At 38.0% G+C, this 23,270-nt stretch overlaps 1 protein-coding gene and 1 pseudogene across 1 annotated transcript; one reads left to right on the top strand and one right to left on the bottom strand.

Moving 5' to 3' along the window:
* The first annotated feature begins 52 nt into the window (after positions 1 to 52).
* On the top strand, positions 53 to 6,698 carry LOC122361525 (annotated as a pseudogene).
* Positions 6,699 to 9,629: 2,931 nt separating this feature from the next.
* On the bottom strand, positions 9,630 to 22,465 carry LOC122361968 (oxygen-regulated protein 1-like). The gene is given in 12 exon segments (XM_043263206.1): positions 9,630 to 10,625; positions 10,720 to 10,867; positions 11,274 to 11,706; positions 11,971 to 13,005; positions 14,606 to 14,746; positions 15,110 to 15,364; positions 15,367 to 15,423; positions 15,458 to 15,583; positions 15,858 to 15,950; positions 15,953 to 16,036; positions 17,020 to 17,678; positions 22,369 to 22,465. Coding segments are annotated over 11 exon segments (4,005 nt in total). The 5' UTR covers positions 17,657 to 17,678; positions 22,369 to 22,465.
* Between the last annotated feature and the right edge of the window lie 805 nt (positions 22,466 to 23,270).

The following is a 23,270-nucleotide window of genomic DNA, read 5'->3' as shown; positions in this document are numbered from 1 at the left end:
CGAGATGCAGTGAGCGCCTGCTTCAGCTCCTCCAAGCACAAAAGCACGTGCACTAAACAGAATAATGCATACATTCTCTCAGCGAAGGGGCACTTTTAAGAGAAAGCGTTTGCTTGGCTGCTAATCAGTGACTGCAAATTGTCGTTACACTCTGTTTGCACGCCTTTTGTTGTTGTTGAAATAAACCCAACTGGATGACATCAGAGGAATTCTGATCATTTTTTCGCTGAAGACTTCCTTGACCTGCTAACAGTAACCAGTGGGAACCTGTCTGTCTGCAATGAGCTGGTAGTAAAATGCGCTAGTCATGCCATTGTACCATTATTCTTCTGGAGCGCACACGCGGCGTGAGCAGATATGACCGGTGAACATGGGAAACTCTACATGCGCCTGTAAACGCTGCTGCCCGTGCTGCCCACCGAAGAGCGCAGAGCGGCCCGTCAGCCGCAAAAGAGTCTTCAAGTCGATCTACAACTATCCTCGCGCACAATATGGGATCTAAATCTGAAGAAAGGAGATATTCTGGAGGTGACAGGAGAGAATGAGCACTGGTTGTACGTGAGGAGACGCACAGCTAAGGGGAACGGATCTAAAGGCTTTGTGGAGGAAAAGGGATACGTGCCTAAAGACTTCGTCAAACCTGTGGATAGCGTAGAGGCCGAGCCGTAAGTCCTTGAGTTTTGAGCTTGTGCGAATGCATAATATATGAAGCAACCTCACTCTTAGTGTTTTGAATCTCTGCCCCGAATGAAACTGGAATCCCGCGCTTCCAGTTTCGCAAGTTCTGGTGAAGTTCCCATAGAGCTGTGTTGTTCTGTAGAAAGACTAATGAAAATGATTGATTGGAAAGATAGGGTTTGGATATTATTGGACATTAAAATGCTTTATGCAGCGACTCTGTCAATAGACAATTAATTGTAATTACAAAAAAGCAAATAAATAAATAAACATTGATCATTTTAGCAATGATTAAAAAAAAATTCTAAGCTTGTAAATTAAAATGATTATTTTTTTCATTGTTTATTGCAGTGGTTTCTTAAAAATTTAAAATTAAAAATTTTCCTTCATATTTTGGGCATGTATTGTTAAAAATAATATTAATGATTTTCCCATCCTGTCCAGACGTAATCATTTTATCATTTTAACAGAATAGTATTATAGTGACTTATACCTACAATTATAATTATTACATATACTTTATATTTTTCAGTTTATATATATGCATATATTATATATATATATAATAAAGAATTAAAGTGTGTTCAGAGTTCATTCAATGTGAATGTGTTATTTTTATTCTTTATTTATTTGCAATTTTTCTTTTGTAAACGATCATAATTTTTTTGCTTTATTGATAGTAAAAACAACATAAATATTAAATTATTATTAAATTATTAAATTAGATTTTATATTATGATATTAAACGTGCTATGCGATTTTTTTCTATGAGATTCAACCATTAAAATCATTTTCTTTTTGTCCATTTCATCTGTCAATCAATGCACCACCACATACAGGCGCGAAGAAAAATACACTTTAATAAAAATAGTATCAACTGATTTTCAGATGGTATTTTGAGAGCGTTAAAAAACACGTATTGAGGCCAAGAGATGTCTGCTGAGACCAGAGAACAAAGAGGTGCATTTCTCATCTGGAATAATGAGAATAATCAATATTACTTATCAGGTATGACAAGTGTTATTCACACACACATAATATCTCGAGCCTCCGCAGCTTTCATTGAACTGTACTGAAACCAACAGAAAAGAGAAACAATAAACCTATCTTGGAGAGTAGCTGAATAACATTTTCTACAAATGAATTCTTTTAAAGTGAGGAACGGCCTTCATGCGCGGCATTACAGGGTCAAGCAGGAGAAATCGACAAGCACTTCTTCCTTGTTCATCACACGATCTTCCAAACCTTGCGTGAGCTGATAGAGTTTTACTCTAATAACGAGGAGGTCTCTGCTCAAGCTTCACGAACCCTGTGTGAAGGTCAGTGAAGAGTTACCTCACTGGATTGAGGAAAGTACCGCAGCAATCCAATGCAAAAAAAATTCTGTCTGTCCGCACTCTTCTAGCTGGACCAGCCGGCTCCTCTGACTCTGTCATTTGAAAGCAAATGGGAGGTAGACAGGAGCTCACTTACCAAAATAAAGAAGCTGGGCAGCGGGCAGTTCGCGGAGGTTTGGTATGGCCTCTGGAACAAAACCACAGAGGTGGCCATCAAAGAGTTCAGAGGTAAAACTGATTAAATCAGAGCTTCACTCACTTAAATTAAGAAGTGACTTTTATTAATATTGGCATACACATATTTTGCTATCATAAATGTGTGTATATATATATATATATATATATATATGCATGTTATTATTTGCATTTAGTACTTTTTAAACTGGTAATAAATATACCAGAGAAGAAAAAAAAGGTTTCAAAAAATAGTTTTTGAATGCTCTCTGGTTATTGAAAATGCATGAATGTTCTAAAAACTAGTTGTGAAATTTTATTTTAGAATTTAGCAAAAAATGTATAGTTTTATATGCATTTTACTTAGTCATTTATAAGTGCTAATTAAGCACATATTAATGCCTTATAACCACCTAACTAACTATTAATAAACAGCAAAGTGTTACCTATATTAAATGTTATTATTTGTTCTAAAATGCTCAAAATCTTTTATTATTTAGTTGTGAACATTAAGGAAAGGTTCCTTTTTTGGAGGATGTTGTCTAAATGTTCTGAAATGAACATCCAACCGATAAAACATTCCACGAACGATGTGAATAATTTTTGTCCTTATGTTTTGAGAACCGTAGTAAAGACCAGATAAACCCGAAAAAAACTAAGTTACATTAACATTACCGGAAGAACCCCAGCCAAAGCCTGAAGTGCGTATCAAACGATTACTTTGCTCGCAGATGTCAACTATTTAAATATCAGAACGGAGATCGACATCATGAAAGAGCTGCATCACGAGCGCTTGCTGAAGCTCGCCGTGTGCACCAACAGCAAACCCATGTGTTTAGTCACGGAGCTCATGAAAAACGGCAGTTTAAAGAAATTTCTCATCAGTAAGTGAAGTTATGGCAACTCACGTGCGCGCATAAAAACATTTAGCTACCCTAATATTTACCGATGCATTGTTTTGACAGAAAAAACGCCATTTCAGAAGTATGTTTGTTTTTCTTCAGGCCACAGAGAGAAACAAGACCTGGAGTTTTCACTCATGATGGATTTCGCTGTGCAGGTAACTTGATTTCTTTGGGAGTGATTCAGTTATATATACAGTATATATATATATATATATATATATATATATATATATATATATATATATATATATATAGTATACAGTATATGTGTGTGTGTGTGTAACAAAACTTTATAGTATATTGAATATATAAATATTTCTTCTTTAGAATAACATGCACTGATGAATCATTATAGTCAATATATGTCAATGCATTATCTCTAAGCATGCAATTCATACATTGATTTTTTTCTGCAAAGGCTGGTTTTATTGCTCTGTGGCCTGACACAGCAGCACTGACGTTAGCGTTAGCGTTAGCGTTAGCGAGACAGGTGGCGCGTTCGTTATTTTCGCAATTCCAATTCGGGGCTGCTGTCATGCAAGATCAGCTGCTTCGCTATATTCAAATTGATGCTTCCTCGTTTCCCCGCTCCGCCGTCCTCCAGCCCGTGACCCGGAAATCGATCATCATGAAGGACATATCAATTCTCCGAATGCGCTCGAGGCAATGAGAAAAGAGTAAACCCATACGTAAAACTCCTCCTTCACATCCAGCACAACAGCTTATATGCTGTTCAAATGAAAGATTCATATACTTCATATACGTTGTTTTCACTGATTTTTATTAAAAAGCATTTTCAGTTGCTGCTTAACCGAGGCCGTAAATCTTTTTGCTGTCTTTTTGAGTGAATAAAGTAGAAAAATAGCAAAAGAAGAATTTCTTGTATCCGTTTAAACTGTTTGAAAATAATTTATAGGTCTGCACTCCAGAGTCGGGCGAGATGCATTAACATGAAACTCGAAACGAAAAAACGCCGTCACATTCAATTATGAATAGAGTAGAGGAACCTGGGAGAGTTATTCGTCAGTGGTTTCTTTAAGACTTTCCTACGGATGATTCCAGTTTATGAATTCATGAGAAAGCCTGTGTTAACACACTGTAACTTGTTGACACTTCAGCGTTTTGTTATGCAACGTAAATTACGCTCATCCATACCAAAACCCACATTTTAAAGCAGTATGTTTTTAATAATTAACTAGATAACTAGATCTGGGCTGTGAGTGTGTGCAGTTTACACTGTAGAACAAAAGGGAAAAAAGTACCGTTTCCCACAGGCTTTATTTTATTCATAAATTGAAAAAAAACCCCAATAATAATTACACTTCTTGCTTCTGACGGCACAGTTCCCTTGCTTGTGAATTATGTAAACGACATCCCACGGTTTAATTCAAACTGGTGAAATTTGACAAAGAAAACAATGAGTTGGTGTGTTTATTGTAAATTACTGTTGGATGTTTAACATCATTATCGTAAAACACATTAGCCAAATATTTAAAAATTTAGATACATCTTACCTTGCACTCTTTGACCGTTAAAAACAGAAGCCCCGCCTCTTTGATTTGATTGGCTCTCAATCATTTTGACGCTGGCTATTTTTCACCCACCTATTTTTATGACCATTTTTTGAATATCACATAAAAAATGCAGGATTTAAAGGCCAGATGCGCATAAATAAATAGTAAAAAATTATGTGCGTGAATTTTAAAAATGCGCAGAATAAAACATATGCACACAATTGAGTAATTATAAACGTTTTAACCGATAAGAAAAATGGACATGAATTACGAAGTCTTGTGAAACATTTACGGGAAAAATAGTCATTTGACTTTGTACAATGAGACTAGATAAATTTGACTAACCAGAGAACTTATCTGCATCTGAAATGTTTTTTATGTCCTCCTGAAATGAACATATTCTGTCATTAACGTAATAATCTTACACAACTGTGTTCCCAGTTGGCCTCCAAAAGCAGCGATCGCATCTTAGTGATATTAATGCCAGTTTATCAGGAAGCGACAACTTTGTTATCTGACTCATTGGATGGAAATGGGGCTTAATTCACAAATGTTTTAGCACTGAGGCAGAAATGCCTAAAAATATAACATATTCCACACTCTCAGAAATAAAGGTACAAAAGCTGTCACTGGGGGGGTACCTTTTCAAAAGGTACATTTTTCCTCCATTTTGGTACCTTAAAGGTACATGTAAACACTTAAAGTGTACATATTTGAACCTAATAGGTATAAAAGTCTACCTTTAAAAGAGCTGCCCCAGTGAGAGCTTTTGTACCTTTATTTCGAGAGTGCACTAGTAGTTACGGCCTTTTCCTAAACAATCTCATAGTGGATTTCTTTCTTCTTCTTCTTTAAGATTACAGAAGGAATGATGTACATTGAGAATAAAATAGTTCACCGCGATCTGAGAGCCGAGAACATTCTGCTCACCGACATGCAATGCTGCAAAATAGCCGATTTTGGACTCGCTGAAATTAACCTCTCGGAAGCCACAGGATCTCATCAGGTGAGGCAGGCCCTTCGATACGTTCAGGAAAAAAAACACACGCAAGACGCAAACACAAAGTGCATGTGACAGTTCCCATCTATCTGCAGAAATAAAGGTCCCGGTGAAATGGATGGCCCCTGAGATATTTGACAACAAGGCTTACACAAGCAAGAGCGACGTCTGGTCTTTTGGCATCCTTTTAACTGAAATCATGACATACGGAGATGACCCATACCCTGGTAAATACACTTCACCACCCTAAACATGACTCACGTGGGTGTAGGATTGCATCTCGCGCTCAAGTCTGGCGCATTTCTTTCTTCCACAATCTCAGGTATGGACAAAATGACGTGCGTTCGGTCCATTCAGAGAGGAGAGAGGATGGAGAGACCGGCCGGCTGCCCCAAAGAGCTCTACGACATTATGCTGCTGTGCTGGAGGTCGAACCCCGAGGAGAGACCGACATTTACAGAGCTACGGGAGAAGCTGATGGCTCTCATAAACGAGCCTGATTCTGAACTGGAGTAGATGCTGTAGAAATCAGAGAGCTGGGACACTTCTGAGCTTAGATCACACATATCCAACACATAAACAATCACTTGTAGTTTACAGAGGTAACAGGACGTATATACTGTAATTAATACGATATGGGCGATTCTCACGAACATGCAAAAAGAAATGATCAAAAGTGTTACTTTACAGTAGCATGCCTTTTTGATTTAAATCGGAAATGCACAAATCCTAAAAAAATATTTAAAATTTGTGGCTAAAATGCTTCATTGTCTTTAGGCAAAATGTTAAAATAAATGAACAGGCTAAAGATTTTGCCATCACACGTGGCATGTTCTTGATTCGACTCGTTTCGTGAGGTTCATCCATATGCACACTGTGACACAAATCTCTCAAACGTATGATTACGAAAGGCTATTACTAGTTTTGCTAATCAGTATTACTAAAGGTGATTATGAAGTTTCCAAAAAGCTTTTAATATTACCTGGCAAGCAGGAAATATTTCATTGTTGACTGACATTTTTGTGATCAAAGCTGCTGAACCAAAAAATGCTGGATGTCTTGACCCCAATGTAGAAACACAATGTCATTTGAACTTTCAACATTTGGTGATAGCAAAGCCTTTTCAAATGAATGTTCAATTTTTAACCTTTTATGTGCGCTGTTGTAGGAGCATGTGTCTTCTGTAATCCGAGAAAGACCACGGTAATATAAATCTGGATTGCTGCTAGCACTGTCTAGCACTGATTTCCTTCTTCCTTCTCAAAACATTTTCTGAAAACAAGGTCTTTTACATTACTAAAATGATTTAACAGCCCTACACACTTGCCTCGGAAAACAAACAAACAGGAAATACTTATTTTTACCATGCATGGCCATTTTACTGACAATTATGCACTACAGGAAATTTTTTTTTTTTTGAATAATCAGAATTCTTTAATATTTTTGAAAGAACTCTCTTATCCTGATCAAGGCTGCATTTGTAAGATAAAAAAAAACAGTAATATTGTAATTTTTTTACAATTTAAAAATAAAAAAATTCTGTTTTAATATATTTTAATATGCTATTTATTTCCTTCGATGGAAAGCTGAAGTTTGAGCAACATTATTCCAGTCTTCAGTGTCATACGATCCAGAAATCATCCTAACATGCAGAACATTCGGCTTCACCATCACAGGAATGAATTACGTTTTAAAACATTTTAAAATAGCATGCATGAGAAACTAATTCAAAAACATTTAAGAAATCTAAATTATCTCAATTTTTGTTAAACTGTAAGAATGACATAACGGATATCAACCCTTCTCTGGCCTGTTGCTTCCAAAGCACAGCATAAAGAAGAGTTTCATTGGACGTAAAAGGGATAAACACATCATTTTACTCAAACTAGCATAAGCTATGTGAGGTTAAGGGTCTTCTGTACATATGCTGTAAAGTCCAAGCTTTTGTGAACATCTATGGGCCCTGCTGAACTACATTTACAGACCATTGTCTAATAGCTGTGCTAGATTAATGACTGATGCAAGTCAACCTCAATCCTCTCACCCTGCTAAAGATACTCCCAGTGCAAAGGCAATGAGATTAGAATGACGCAAGAACTATTCAAGCTGCTGGTCTCAAACTCTGCTTGCGGTGATTCATGCTTAAGTGTGTTCCTGACTATATCACTGAATAAACGTAGGACAAAAACATGTTTAACAAAGAGCAATATGAAAAAGCAAAAAAAAACTGTGCTTGGTGCTTACCTGTGCACTTGTAAATTATCAGCAAAACTATGAAAGTCTGATTTGTGAAACATACGGTACACAAATACACAGATGCAAACAATTTTAGCTACACAAAGCACTAAGCTATTTAAAAACAAAGAGAAACTTGCTGAGCAAGTCACTGTAATCGCTGACATTTATACGTTTATAGCCAGATACCTGAAATAACAATCTTCTAATGCTAAATATGTGCTGACCTGTTATGAAAACAATGACTGACTCTGTCATAGAACATTTATTACTGTAAATGTTACAGTACAATAGCAACATACAACAAACCCAGATCCAGGATGGTTTAAATACCACAAACGGTGTGATCTTCTATTGTGTGAAATGTGGCATCAAGCACAACTTCAGAAATAAATACAACATAGTTAAGTATGTCATTTTGAAATATACAGTCATGGCAAAAAGTTGCTGCTAAATTGAGCATTTGAATAATACCTCTTTCTTACATCATATCTGCAATTATATATTTAGAAATGTATGCCATTTAGCATATAAACTAGAAGCAATGCAGTAATAACCCTGGTTAAGTTTGGGGCAAACAATGAATGTATATTATAATACTTGTAACATTCAGAACCCTGAGAATTCAGTGTTTATCGATAAAATGTACACAAATGTGTGACTGTGATACAGTATTTTACTGAGTATATGAACCCATGAGTAAATTATTTGTCGATTAAAGTTTTATCATACTCAAAATAATACCTTGACTACATGGAAATATACAGAATTGTACAATATACAGTTTTGAAATATCTTAAAAGTTTCTATTTAGCTCTTTAGAGGTCTTTAAAGTGCAATTAATCATCTCACATCATCAATGTCCAAGTCCCATCTAAGGTAACATTAGTAATAAAGTGCTTTATATGAGGGAATATCAAATGATTACAGTTCTTCATTGTTCACCATAAGATCACTGTCCTTTCTTTTGTTTACTGGCCCTGTTGTTTATTTTAGGAGACACTTGCCATCCAGACAAACCATTGCACAAGTCCTTTTGTTTTCACGTGGCTCTTTGTATGGTGGTTGTTTAGTAATCACAACCAAGCTGTCTCCTTGACTTTCAATACTCTCCATGAAACTCTGAAGATCTTTCAGTTTAGCTGTCTGATTCATGCAGCTCTCCACGGATCCTGGTTGGGACTCCACTGACGTTCTGGTTACCTGTTTCTCTAGGTTGCTCTCACTTTCATCAACAACAGCTTCATCAGAGTTTTCCTTCTCAGTATCTTCCTCAACAGGGCTACATTTGTCCAATTCATTTCCTGTGTCTTCTTTGACCTCCTTTAAGTTTTCTTCTTCCTTTCCTGTGTCTGATGTACCATCGTCATTGGCATCATCCACCAAATCCATCTTGGTTTCCATCAGTATTTTCTCACTGGTGGACTCATTTGGAATTTCATCTGACTTTTCACATTCAGTAGGTGTATCGTCTTTATTTGACTTGGATTCCCCTCCATCTTCTGTAGACTTGTCTTCAGTACTCTCTTTCCCAGTCTCGGTTTCTGCTTCCCTGTCATCTGATTTGATTTCCTCACCAGTTTCTGTCATCTCATTCTCTTTTTCCGCCTCCACAGCCGTATCACTATTTTCTGCACTTGCTGCATCTCCATTGGGACTGTCTTTCATCTCACAGTTTTCTTCTGTATCTTTTTCGGTGTCATCCTCAACAATTTCTACCTCCTCTTTCTCCTCAGCATCTGTCTTTTCTTCTACATCCTCACACGCTACATTTTCCTCCTGTTCCTCACCAGAATCTCTTTTCGTCATTTGCTTCCTCTTCATTTGGATCTCTCATCTCAGAGTCTACATCTTGGATGTTTTCTGCATTTTTGACTTCATCTGCTTTATTGAAAACACCGTCTGGCTCTTGATCTGCAGACTCACATTTATGGTCTCCAGCATTGTCATTGGCTTCCTCTACTTGTTCATGAACCACTTCCAAGTTGTTTTCTTCTTTCTCAACTGCACAAGTCAAGCCGGCTACATGCTGTTCTTCTGTCTTTGGTTGTGTAGGTGGGGCTGGATCCTTTTTCATTTGTAAAATTTTCCGCAGATCAAATTCCATCATAACTGGAGCCAAACTCAAAGCCTGAGCTCGCTGGACTGCTCTGGACGCCATTTTCTTTTTCATGCATGCATCACATGGGCAGTATTCATCGTCACTGCGCTGATCGCTGTATTCAGTTCCTGATGCTGTGTAATTTTCATCACTCCTTGACAAAATGGACTTATTGCGCATGACCCGAAGACGCTTACGTCGCTGCTCAGTCTGGACCGTGGACTCTCTCGATAGAGTATTTTCTGGAGGTCTCGGACCCCTGCCAGCCCGACTTTGAATTTTTTGCAGTTCTCGGTTAATACTCGATTGAATCCGTTTGTGCACTTCCTCTTTCAACTCACTTATCATCTTATCGAGCATCTCATTGTCGTCCAAATCCCACCTCACTTTGAACTCCGCCATGGCGTCTGCGTAATGTAACATAAACTGCTTTTCTAGCTTTTTTAATAAGCTCAGCACCCAAACAGGATCTGGGTCTTGTGAAACTCTTTTAGTAAGAAGAGGTCTCGGAACAGATGGTGGAGTTCCTGAGCTTGTATTTTCTTGAGATTTCATAGTATTACTCTCATTGCCAGAGCTCTTGTAAGAGGTTGTTTGTGGTGTTTGATCCGATTCATTCCTATTATCACCGCTTTCAACATCATCTTCTTGCAATACTCCATTTTCTTTGGCCATCTTCCACTTGCGTATTTACTGGACTTGCCTGCACTCGCTCTGCAATGTCTGGAGTCACTGGATCTGAGGGGACTTTGGATAGATCTAAACATTCGCATACCTGAGCTGTAGACTTTACCGGTTCTTTTTCATCTTTATCTTGCATTGAGCCTCCTCGTTCGGCACTTGGTGGTTTTGTGTCTTGTACAGACTCCGCTTTTTCTAATACGCCATTCATGCTACCTTTAACAGAACCGGTGGAGCCACTGCTAACATCAACCCCAGATGAAGAGTGTGGGTTAAATTCATCTTCAGCAGAGGGTGTTCCTTCATGTTCTGGCTTTTCTGCTCATCCTCAGAGGGCTTTTGGAGCCAGAGCGACTGTAGGATCATCATTACTTCATTATATTTCTGATGCTTTTCACTTTGGAGTCTGAGTCAATCAATCTTAAGTTCGCAAGGCAGTCCAACAGCCCTTGAGCAGACTGGCTTAATTTTCTACCATATACAGGGGAGACCTCAGGTAAACTACTTGATCTATCTAGTTTTGGGCCCAGTAAAACCTTCATGACCTGAACCGAAGAATGATGTTGCTTTTGCAAACTGTCTTGTTTCGTTACTGCTGTGGGGTTGAGATCTGTTTAGCTTACTTCCAGTTGTGCTCTTTCATCGTACAACTCTGGCTCAACACAAATGTCATCCATCTCCTGATGAATAGGATTTTCACCTGCTTGATCATCATGAGGTTTCTCAATCTCTATTATGCTTTCTGGTGCCTTAACTTTGTCTCTTTGAGAAGTATCTTCACCACCTTCAGTCAAGGTCATATCTTCAGCGAGTTCGACATCCATTTCATAAACATGGCCATCAATGGGAATGTTCATAAGCCAGTCATTCACAACGTCTGTAGGGGAAGCATTTGGTAAGCATGACGGCATCAGCTCCTTGTTGTTGCACTCCGATGAGATGCTGACCTTGCTGTGTTTGCTCCTGCAGCTTTTTTGGCTCTTATTTTCAACCTTGTCAACATTTTTGCTGGAGGCAACTGACTTTGATCCTCTACTGACTGGCCTTGCGTTGCCTACAATCTCTTTTAATAGATCTGCTGCTGAAAGTGCCCGAGATAAAACACTATCACTTGAGGAACCAGGATGGTTGAATGATGCTTTATTCTTGTTTGGCATCTCTTGTGATAGACTTTTACAGTTTTGTGAAATTTCAGACATCCCTGCTGAAATAGACCTGGATGCATACTTTTTCAATCTTCTGTCCGATGTGGATGACTTAACTGTGGCACCATCATTGTCTCCATTATATTTTATATTTAACCCATTTATTTCTGAACACTGGGAAGAGCATTTAGATCTTTTACCTTTAGATCTATCACTCTCTTTAGTACTGTGCCCATTGTTGGACTTCACCGAATACTCAGATGTTTTTGAAGAGTTTAAACAGTCGCTTTCTGGCATAGCTTTTCCAGAGGTTCTTTCACTTGGGTCATGTTTTGAAGATGCTTCATTCATTTCTGCATGGTTGGTGTTGTTGACAGCCTCACAATCTTTGTCCTTCATAGCTGTATTTTTAGCACTTCTCTGTGAAACTCTCGAGGGTGACTTACTTCGTGAAGATGACAGTGACAAAGTGATATTGTTTTCATTTAAATGGATTCCTGACTTGCTTTTCTTGAGTTCTGCTGACATGATGCTTTCAGCTGAGACAGAAGAAAGAGCTTGAACAGGAGTCTTACAGTTCTTGTGATGGGACCTTTTGGATTTGTCTGAAATTACAGAGTTCATAGACATTTCTGTCCTTGGCCTTTCCTCTGCATCCACTCCATTTACAGTCTCTAGCTTGTGTCCAGCTTCCTCTGTGGTGGCTGACATGCCACTGGTTGATCGTTCATCAAAGTCAACACCCTTGTGCTCTTCTTCTAGTCCAAGAGAAACAGATGCTGTTGATGTGGGACTTAAAGGTTCATCAAAGTGGTTGCCTGCAGGCTTAATGTTATTTTTAAGAGATTTAGATGAGAGCTTTGATTTTCCTGACAAGCTCTCAGATTCATCTTTTTCATCCTCTTTTAGCATCTCAGTCTTTGTCTCTTTCAAATTACCACTTGAGGAGCTGATACAATGACATTTTTTGGATGTTTTGGACTGTGAGGATATATTAGAGCTTACTGACATCCCACTTGGAGCTCTGCTTTCGTTTTTTTTACTTTCAGTGTTGTGTGTTGATCTAGGAGAGGGGGACCTCTTTGACCTAGGAGATGGGGACCTCTTTGACCTAGGAGATGGGGACCTCTTTGACCTAGGAGATGGAGAGGTCACAGTTAAGGCATTCTGTGTCAAGTCTTTGCCATTCTCCACTTCCTGAGATACAATGCTCTTTGCAGTGGATTTGACAGATCCTTCAGAGCAGGCATTAGACTTTTGAGACATTGCACTAGTGGCTCTATTTGACTCACTTTCTGGTGTTGCACATCCATTAGGTGTTGTATCAATTGGTTCTGAGGTAACTGTGGTTTCTGGAACATTGTGATTTGATTTTATGGACCTACAAGATCCTTTAGACAAGTTTGATTTAACAGAAATTGCACTGGGAACCCTTTCCTTAGATTTAGACCATGCATGCGAGTTCTTTGAGGATGTATGGGACTTCACAGATATTTTGGAGTAGTTGGACAGTGGACTGCACAGTCTCCTTCAGTGCTTACCTCAGTTTCTGGCTCATGCTGAACATCAGGACTGCTGGCATTTTGAGTGGCCTCTTCTTGTAAAGCGCAACAAGATTTGACAGACCTAGTTGTTTGCTCCGATGCATGTGACAGATGTTCAGAAGATCGGTTTGATTTATTAGACATGGCACTGGCTGATCTCACTTCTTTAGGAAACTCTGTATCTTGTCCACAATGATTATCTGTTGCACTATGACTCTGAGTAGCAGCACTTTCTGATATATCACCCTGAGAATTAAATATGTTTGATGGCACTTCCTCTAAATTATTTGGACTACAAGATCTAGGCGTTTTAGCATTCTCTGAATGTTGAGACTTTGATTTGTGGGATGTCCTCGATGCAGCTGATAAATGTGAATGGGCTGACACTGGGCTGACAGCTCTTTTTTGGCTTTTTTCTTCAGCTTTATTCATTTCCAAGGCTGGTGTGGGCTCTCTCTCTGAAACAATGCAGTCTGATCCGACTGACCTTGCAGGTGTGGCACTTTTGGTTCTTTCTTTAACACTTTCTGCTTCATTATGTTTAGATTTTGATGATTTCCCAACAGAACACATTTCATGTGCAGAGCAGTCTGTTTTTTTGGAGATTTTTGAAATAGAAGAGGCATTTGAATTTTTTGACAGTGCAGACTCAGAGCGTTCCAGAGTGGCTTCCCCTTCTGCATTATTATTATTAATTGGTTCACAGTTTTCATGAGCATTTCTAGAGGATGCATCAGCTTTGTTTGACTTCGACACTATGGAATCAGCTTTTCCTGCTTCACTCCCTCTGGATTCCCATTAAATCTTTTATGCTCACCACAGCATGAACATACACCAGACTTCCCAGATCGTTTTGACACGCCTGAAGTGGCACTTAAAGATCTGTTTGCAGCATCTTCATCACATATCTCCAGAGCATTGGATGCTTTGGATCCTGGGAGTGTTTGCTTGACCTCTAGATATATAAGATTCTTGGCTATGTCTGGAATTTGTACTACAAGCTCCTCCTCAGGCCTTTGCCCCCACCAGATACAACTGAACTTGGGGTTAAGGCTCACAGTGACAAGGATGTGATCTGGAGGACACCTTTGACATTGGAGATGTCGTACTCATCCCATCTGGCTCTGCTGGAGCTGCAAAAGTGGTTTTATACTTCTTGAGCTTAAGTGAGTGAACAGCACTGCTTGATTCTTTACTTGGAGGTCTCTAGGGGACAAATAAGATGTTGGTGAAGACTGGTATCCACAACAATGAAAGCATTTGGGTTGAGAGTCACTCTCAAGATGGTCACTTTGAGACCAGTGTGAGGCTCTTGAGACACTTGGAGGCAGGTCATCATAATCATCATCCTGGTCTTCCTTCAAAGACTCGAGCACATTGGAGGAGTTGCTGACTGCAGACACTGGCCGCTCTTCCATGACCTTAATGACCTCTACAATGTGGAGTAGGAGTGATTTTAGGTTCCATATGAGAATATTTAGTTTTAGCATGACTCTCACAGTCGTCCTCACAAGATCTCTTGCTCTTTGACATGACGCCCAAGATGATACCTCACTTCGATTGCAGCAACGACTTATTGCACAGTATTCTACTCTAGTGTCTCCTTCCTCCATTGTTTGCTGAAAGCACGAGGCCTTTTCCACTACATGCTCAGTGTACTCACCGCTGAGCGAGAAATCGTGTGTGTACTGTCCACTGATGACTTTTTGTGTACAACTTTGTGAGACGATGCACTGGAACTAGGTGATTTACAGGTCCCCGATTCTTTGTGCATTGGGTTTTCCAGATGTCGTACTCTTGGCAGTGATTGCAACAGTTTTGACAAAGCGCTTCTCTATATGCTTCTGATGCAGCTTTGTTGCAAAGGCTTCATCAGTCTCTGATGCAGATATGGAGTCTGGGTCTGAAAACCCTTCAGCTTTAGCTTGAATATAGTCTGCATCTTTCACAGAGCCAGAGTCGTTCACTTTCACTGATGACTTCTTGATCTCAGTGGACCACTGAAGAGTCTCTCGTTGAACAGCCGAAGCGGACCTTCTCATCTCCACCAAAGGCTGCCGTCTTTGTTTACAAGCACTCTTTTCTCAATGTCATCGTTCACTACAACCTCTTTAACATAAGGACAGTTACTGACACAACCGACTGTCCGGTGTCATGCATAATCCATTTTGATATGACTTTTCTGAAGAAAGAGAGAATCTTGTAGATCTGTTACTGGAGTCTGATCGTGGATGGATAATGCTTTTCTTTGTCTCCAGGCCAAAGTTAACTGTTAAAAAAACCCATAAAAATAAATATATAATTTCACCAAGGATCGTTTTCAACATGCAAATAGCAAATTTTAAAGAGCTTTTGATTCACCAACCCCTACAATACATTGACTGTATGTGAGTTGGTGGTAAATTGTTGTTTCATCTTCAGTCTATTATTAGAGACACATGTGGGATGGGTAGATGGTTAGTTAATCACTATAATGACCCACCTCAAACAAATGAATGTAAACAGTAGTTAACTGGGTCTGTACACAATAAAGAAATGTTTACCATTCTTTTTGCTTTCATGCCCTTCACTGCAGATGCTGGAGTGAGACCTTGTGCCCATTCCTGGAAGCTTTTCATCTGAGAGCTTCTTTAAGCTTTCATGAGCAGCGGCCTGAAGGGCTCTCGACCCACACAGACCAGCACACTAGGACACTGCATCAGACTCTGAATATTGTCAATTCACGGAGAACAGTGAACAAACATAACACAAAAGTCATATAACATGTCAAATCCACTCCGAGATAAAACGTTTAACAACAAACCTTTTAACAACATCCTGATTATAATATAACCTCACAACTCACAACAGTTAAAAACACTCAACAGGGTTGCACTAAGAGATCAATTTTAGCACTGAATCATCAAAACGCAAACATAATGGCTTGCTGTTATCAGCATATTAATTTATGTAGAGTGAATTCAGGTAAATTGGGCCACCTTTCATCACTGAGAGGATTGATAAAATGGTTCAGTGATTCTGTATTAACCTTAAATATGTAAATCAACTAATTAAACACAAAATTCAGATTGTACATAGTATTTAAAGCAGTAGATCAACCAGTAAAGAGAGGCATCGGGCATTATGTACTCATCCTTGTGATATTTCTTCAAATCACTTACATGCACTACAAAATGTGATATTCAGTAGAATGATCATTTCCATACTAAGAAAACACAGCATGCTATCACATATACACATCCTATTTTATAAAAATGTTATTTACCAAAAATCTTGCCCAATAGTGATGCACAGATTCCAACATTTGGTTATGAGATACTAATTGGCAACTGGCGTTTTTGTTCACAAATCCTGAAAATGTAGATGCATGAAGATTTTTGAGCACTGGTGGAGGGCAAGTATATATATAGAGTAAATAAGTGCCTTGTTATAACAAATTTTACACGTCAAACAGATTATTTTTACTGTACTTTAATTTCTACTTTTGTGTTTTACAGAAGCAAAATCCTACTGGCAACAACGTGAGGGCGAATTAAGGTTTTATTTTGGGAGGTGAACCATCTCTTTAAGATACCTATTAGATTAGTAACTAGCACAACTTTTTTGCCAGGGCCTTCAGCTCTGTCCTGACCTGACACCTTCCACCTGAAATACTTGACCCAGCTAATTAAAGAATGGTTGAAGAAATGAAATCCTCCCTGACCTTACGTCCCTCCAGAGTGTAGAGTTTCTTGACATGACACTGCATGAGTTCGGAAATCTCGTCCATGAAGACGCGAAGACTCCGAGCAGTTCGTCTGCTCAGAATGATGGATCGCCTTACGGTAGGGTCGTTGTTTTTACCAGGACAATCCTTTGGGGTGCCGATGGTGGTGCTGATGTCCCGTGGGGCGCCTCTGGGTCGGGAGGGTTTGCGCCGAGGGTTTTGCGGGTGACTGTGATGGTGCCAGACCGCCGGCCTCTTCCCTGCAGCTTCCATGTTGATTGGCTTAACATAGCGGCGGTCAGAGCACAGGTAACAGCCTCCGTCCTCTAACTGCTCTAAATGTTTAATGCTGTGGGTACCCCTGGGGGTCGTGATGGTACGCACACCAAAAGGCAGAGGAACCTTTTGGGAAAGGTCATCCAACAAGGCATCAAAGCATCTGAAGCTTCTCTTATGGATGGCCATCTTGACGCCTTTGAACTGTGCGTCGCCACTCTTGTAGAAGGTAATTCTCTTGGCTGGGCTGGCCGCAGTCACGCTGGAGCCAAAGGACGACGCTGAAGGATGAGGAAACTGATGAAGATCATTCTGAAAGTGGGTACTGGCATCGAAGGAACCTTGGGTCGTCTTCTGCATCTCTCCTCCACGTCAATTCAAGCTGCGGAAGAAAGTTTGGAGACGTGAACACCATTGAAACTCACACTCAAAACCGAGTTCAGGAACAATCTTCATAAAATACGCATTTACAAGGAAATTAGGTTATATGGAAACTCTAGTAATGAGTTGAATTGCTCTCAGATCTGTCGAGAAACCACAGTCTATTGTAATCAGAATACTGTAGTTGAAAACATATATATTTATTTGTGTTTCAGTTTTTCTGTATTTATTTCTGGTAATTCTGACAATGTGAATGAACGAAACATAACTGAGATCTCAAAGCCTTGTGTTATGAACAAACAACCCTGAAAAAAAATGTTTCTCCCAGGAACAGAACACCAAGATTAGACATTGCCTTAAACATGTCAGGTAACTCAAGCTAAGACAGATATAGTTGCTAAAATATCACTTTTGATTATTTAAATAGATTTAACCAGAGGTTAACTGTAGTGTACTACAGAAAACAGATATTGTGATGAAAACTACAATCTTACTAACTTTTCAGAGTACTTGTATTATACTATATAACACAACATTTAAATGTGTGTTGACAAACGAAACTAGGCACCAGTCCAGAGATTAATCTCATGTTCTTGGAAAACAATTACAGACTAGTTTAAATAGCATTTAGTTCTTAGTCCTTAATAAGCATTTAAAGAGGTTCAAGAGCATGATCTCCGAGCAAAATTAGCAAAAAAATTAATGTATGTGTATTTAAGTCTATAGTTGTTTTTCTTAGAATCAGATTTCTTATGAAAAAGTAGTTATAAAAATAATAATTTCATGACAGTCCAAACTGAATAAAATTACATAGCATATCTTGACATATCCTAATTCTGTTTGTATAACATTTAAATAAAAATGGCATATTTTACGACAAAATCTAGGATATACTGCAGCAAGCTTTATAAAAAAAAAAAAAAACAATAAAACAAAACACAATAGCTTTATTACGGCACTATCTCAGCTAATATATGAATAAACAACATACTTACGTTTACAGAATACATTATTATATCTGATGCTAAAAAGCACAAAATGTGAAAAAGAAGAAAAATATCTGACTGTACAGAGCACTGTTCCAGGCAGCATCCAAGCGCACGAATGGTGCAGGGACACAAGTTCACAAGCCTCCCACAAACAGTCTGGCCACTAATCAGGGCCTTTGGTGGCTAAGGATAGAACGAAAAAGCTTCTTTAATCATCTTGAGATTTTACTGAACTCTAGGAAGCGTTAGACACATGACAGCGACACCAGGATTGCATAAACAGAGCTGCGCAGAGCTAGGAGACGTCTGCTTTCTGACCCCTGATGACAGGCCGCTTTGAGTATATTCTACAAACATGTCATTGAAACAACGATCAAGCACCAAACACACAGACTGAAAATGCACTTGCTGTCAAATTCACTCCAGTTCTCTAATAATCCCAATATAGTATATACACCATATCCTTTATTTTTTCCCCACACAGTATACTCATGTAAAGCAATGTACAAATACTATATAGCAAATCTATATCGCCTATATAACTATATTGTCACGCAGCTCTTTATTTAAAGCCGGACATATTATCTTTACATAACTTTATTCACCTACGTACATGTAAAGCAATATATAAACACTTGCATAGCCAATCCAAACTGCTTGATTGTTTATATCATTGCTATATGGGACTATATCGCATGTAGATATTTTAAACATCATCATCATCGCCATGCTTTGTAAATATGTAGTGTGAAAAGCACCGTGCAAATAAATGAGACGTGACCTTGAAAACATGTCCAGATCGCAAAATATCATATATTTATAAAACAATTAAGAAATTTAATAATTATTATAAAACAATTTATTCATTTAATAAGTAAATAAAATGCATATATTACATAAATTATGTTTTCACGTTTTAATAAATATTACTACCTCCACTATTTTTGTGAGTGAAATATAATTCTGATATGTTTCACGGCACGCCTTTGAAATTCACTCAGATATGACATGCCATGATTTAAATATAGCGTTAGTATCTGTAATTACGGCATTAGAAGACTTGCGCTATTCATGGAAAATTGATTTAATAGAGAAAGAAAAAATACTGTGAACCTTCTATACTGAAAGCATAGTATCACTCTCTCTGTGATATCTGCCCGGTGCTTCATTCGTATTGATTTATATGCAGTTTCTAAGGGCACCTTGAGATGAAAGCGAACACGAATAGGGCCTTCAGCGAACCCGGAATCCTTCAGCGCCATGCAGTGACCTTACGTTTTCATTTAAGCATTTCGTGCATTTTCTATTTATTTGCATTCTAAAAAAATACAAATAGCATCGAAACAACGCTGACTGTGGCTTGCTCTAGCGCTGCCAAAGCACAGGCTTACGGTAATCTCAGGAAAAGACAGCACATCCTCTGTGCTCTTAACTGACCCGTTATTAACCACAACTGTAGCTGAAGGAACATTAATACGGATGTCTGTAGGTTCCGTGTTTAATTCTTTTAACGGCACGCCAAGCGCAAACCACGCCGAATTAGAGCTAATTAATTACTAAACGCCTCTGAGAGGTGTACATGTATTTGACACTAATTACGAATCTCTAAAGGCCCGAATTAACAGTCGAAAGCGCCGAGCGTGATTTTCGCAATTAGTAACCGAGAACTCGGCAGCCCGCTGGGAGAAACCTGCAGCGCAACGCTGTCAGATCACAGAGAGAGCGAGGGAAGATTGTTCGAGACTCGCGGGATGCGCGTGAGAAGAGGTAGGAGACAGGCTCTGAAACACAAATACACATCAGTTCAGTATGAAATAAAATAAGCTAACCGCGACTTTTTCCTCTCGCAGCTACCACCTTGTGGCTTTGACTTTTTAATCAAAGGACTGCGAGCCAACTCAAGGTTTTGAGACGCAATTGCGGAAATTCAATTCTAAGAAAAAAGTCTGAATTGCTAGACGTTAAATGGTCTAAAATTGCGAGATAAAAAGTCAAATTCGGAGAAAAAGCCCGAATACTGAGGTATCAGCTCATTATCATGAGATACAAAGTTTAAGTTAAATAAAAAAGTGAGTTAAAGTCATAACCGCGTAATATAGAGTCACAGATTTTATAAAAATGATAGAATTAATAAAATAATTAATAGAATTGTGAAATATAAATTGGAACGGCTTGTGATTGTGAGCAAAAAAAAGAATTTAAATAAAAGTGTTATGCGAGATAAAGTCAAAATTTTAAGAAAAAAGTCTGAATTGCTAGACGTTTAATGGTTTCATGAAAACTAAAAATTGTGAGATAAAAAGTCTAATACTGAGGTGTCAGCTCATTATCATGAGATACAAAGTTTAAGGTGAAAAAAAAAAAAGTGAGTTAAAGTCATAATCGCATAATATAGAATCACAGATTTTATAAAAATGATAGAATTAATAAAATAATTAATAGAATTGTGAAATATAAATTTGCAAGTGTAATAAAATAGACTGAATTGAGACATAGCCTAAACTGAAATTCTATGAAAAAGTTTGAATTGCAAGATAAATTATGAATTGTGATGCTATTTCACGAATGCATTTTTGCATTTTGGCATATGAAATTGGACAGCTGCGTGATTCTGAAAAAAAAGAATTTAAATAAAAGTGTATTGCAGAGATAAAGTCAAAATTTTAAGAAAAAGTCTGAATTCTGAATTCAGCTCAATATCATGAGATACAAAAGTTTAAGGTAAAAAAAAAAGTGAGTTAAAGTCATAATCGCATAATATAAAGTCAGATTTGATAAAAATGATAGAATTAATAAAATAATTAATAGAATTGTGAAATATAAATTTGCAAGTGTAATACAATAGTGACAAACTAAACTCAGAATTTGTGAGATTTAAAAGCAAATTCTATGAAAAAGCTTGAATTGCAAGATAAATTATGAATTGTGACGCATTTATTTCACGAACACATTTCTGCATTTTGGCACATAAAATTGGGCATGCTCGTGATTGTGAGAAAAAAGAATTTAAATAAAAGTGAACAGCGAGATAAAGCCAAAACTTTAAGAAAAAAAGTCCGAACTGCAAGATACAAACAAAAGAATCGTTAGATAGAAAATCGTGAATTGGGGAGATGCTAAATAAAAATTGCATTATAAACTCAACTTCTAAGAACAAAGTCTGAATTGAAAGATAAAGTTGCATTTTTATCATCATCATTATGATCATCCCAGGTGGAAACAAGCTTCCATAGTTCATAAGTAATAAAAAAAAAAAGAATTAGCAAAGCACTTCAAAACTGTAAAATGATTTCCATAATGCCTATAATAACTAAGATCATTAACGCATACTTAAGGGCACTCGTGTTAGTCACAGCTGCTAGATATTAGTCGCTTTCGAAAAAAACCCCAAGTCCTTGAAAAAATGTTGCGTCTGTTTTTCAAGCGAGGCGTGAAAGTCTCAAAAGGGGAATTGTAAAACATAAGAAAGGCTTTCAAATGCTCGTAATAAGACGACAGCAATGGTTAGTAGCCACTGCTAAGTCGGACATTCAAAGCGATTCGTCAGTTTATCTGCTGTTTCACAAAAGAAAAATGCACTTTACTTTCATTTTAGCTTTGATCCCTTACTTCGCCAGCGCACGGCTTCCACTAAAAACACTTTTTATTAGCCAGACGAAGCCACCTCGACCTGCCCTGTCCTAACTCTCCCCCTCGGCTTACCCCGCAGGCGCGGACTCATTCTCCTCGGCTGCCGAACCCTCCGAACCTTGACAGTATTTCTGAAGTAATCCACTCAGAGAATCCAACAGGTCCTCTCACACAAGAGCAGCGCTCCTCGCCCGGACGAAGCAGCGCGCGCCTCCTGAGAGAGGAATGTCACTTTCCACCCGCGACGGTGAGCCACGGACGCGCCACAGCTGCACATTGTCTATCCACACTCATTCATTCCATTAGGCTAATTATCACAGGCAGACCTTCGTCCAGAGAGGAGGAGGAGGAGGAGGAGGAGGAGGAGAAAGAGGATTACGCTGTATGACCATCTGCGCCAGACCGAATTAACTCTTAAATCTCCAAAACAACCTGTTGGGCTTCATTTAGGCATGACAACACAGGCAGAAATTCATTCATTAATAATTTAGGATTTTATACTACATTTATACAGAGAGAGAAAATTAAATATTAATATTAAGCACCATAATATCTCTTAAATATTATGCAATTTTAAGATGTAACATTTACCATATATATATAGGGATTTAAAATGTACATTTAATTTAAGTAAAATATACACATGTATTAATGAAATGTGAAATTATAAATATTTGACCTAATATATGTATATATTGCATGTATAATAGGCTATTAATAATTTGAATAATATGTATAAGACAATATTAACGTTAATATCGTAACATATAATATATAATATAAAAATAATAAGAAATAATAGCATCCTTAAATATTAAATAATAGTATATATATTGGGATATAAAATCTAGCACACACACACACACACATACATATATATATATATATATATATATATATATATATGTATATGTGTGTGTAGGTGTGTGTGTGTATATATATATATATATATATATATATATATATATATATAT

The sequence above is a fragment of the Puntigrus tetrazona genome, chromosome 17, assembly GCF_018831695.1.
Source record: "Puntigrus tetrazona isolate hp1 chromosome 17, ASM1883169v1, whole genome shotgun sequence".
NCBI classification, from domain to species: domain Eukaryota; kingdom Metazoa; phylum Chordata; class Actinopteri; order Cypriniformes; family Cyprinidae; genus Puntigrus; species Puntigrus tetrazona.
The sequence above is the reverse complement of the archived record's forward strand: the minus strand, read 5'-3'. Positions and strand labels throughout refer to the sequence as shown.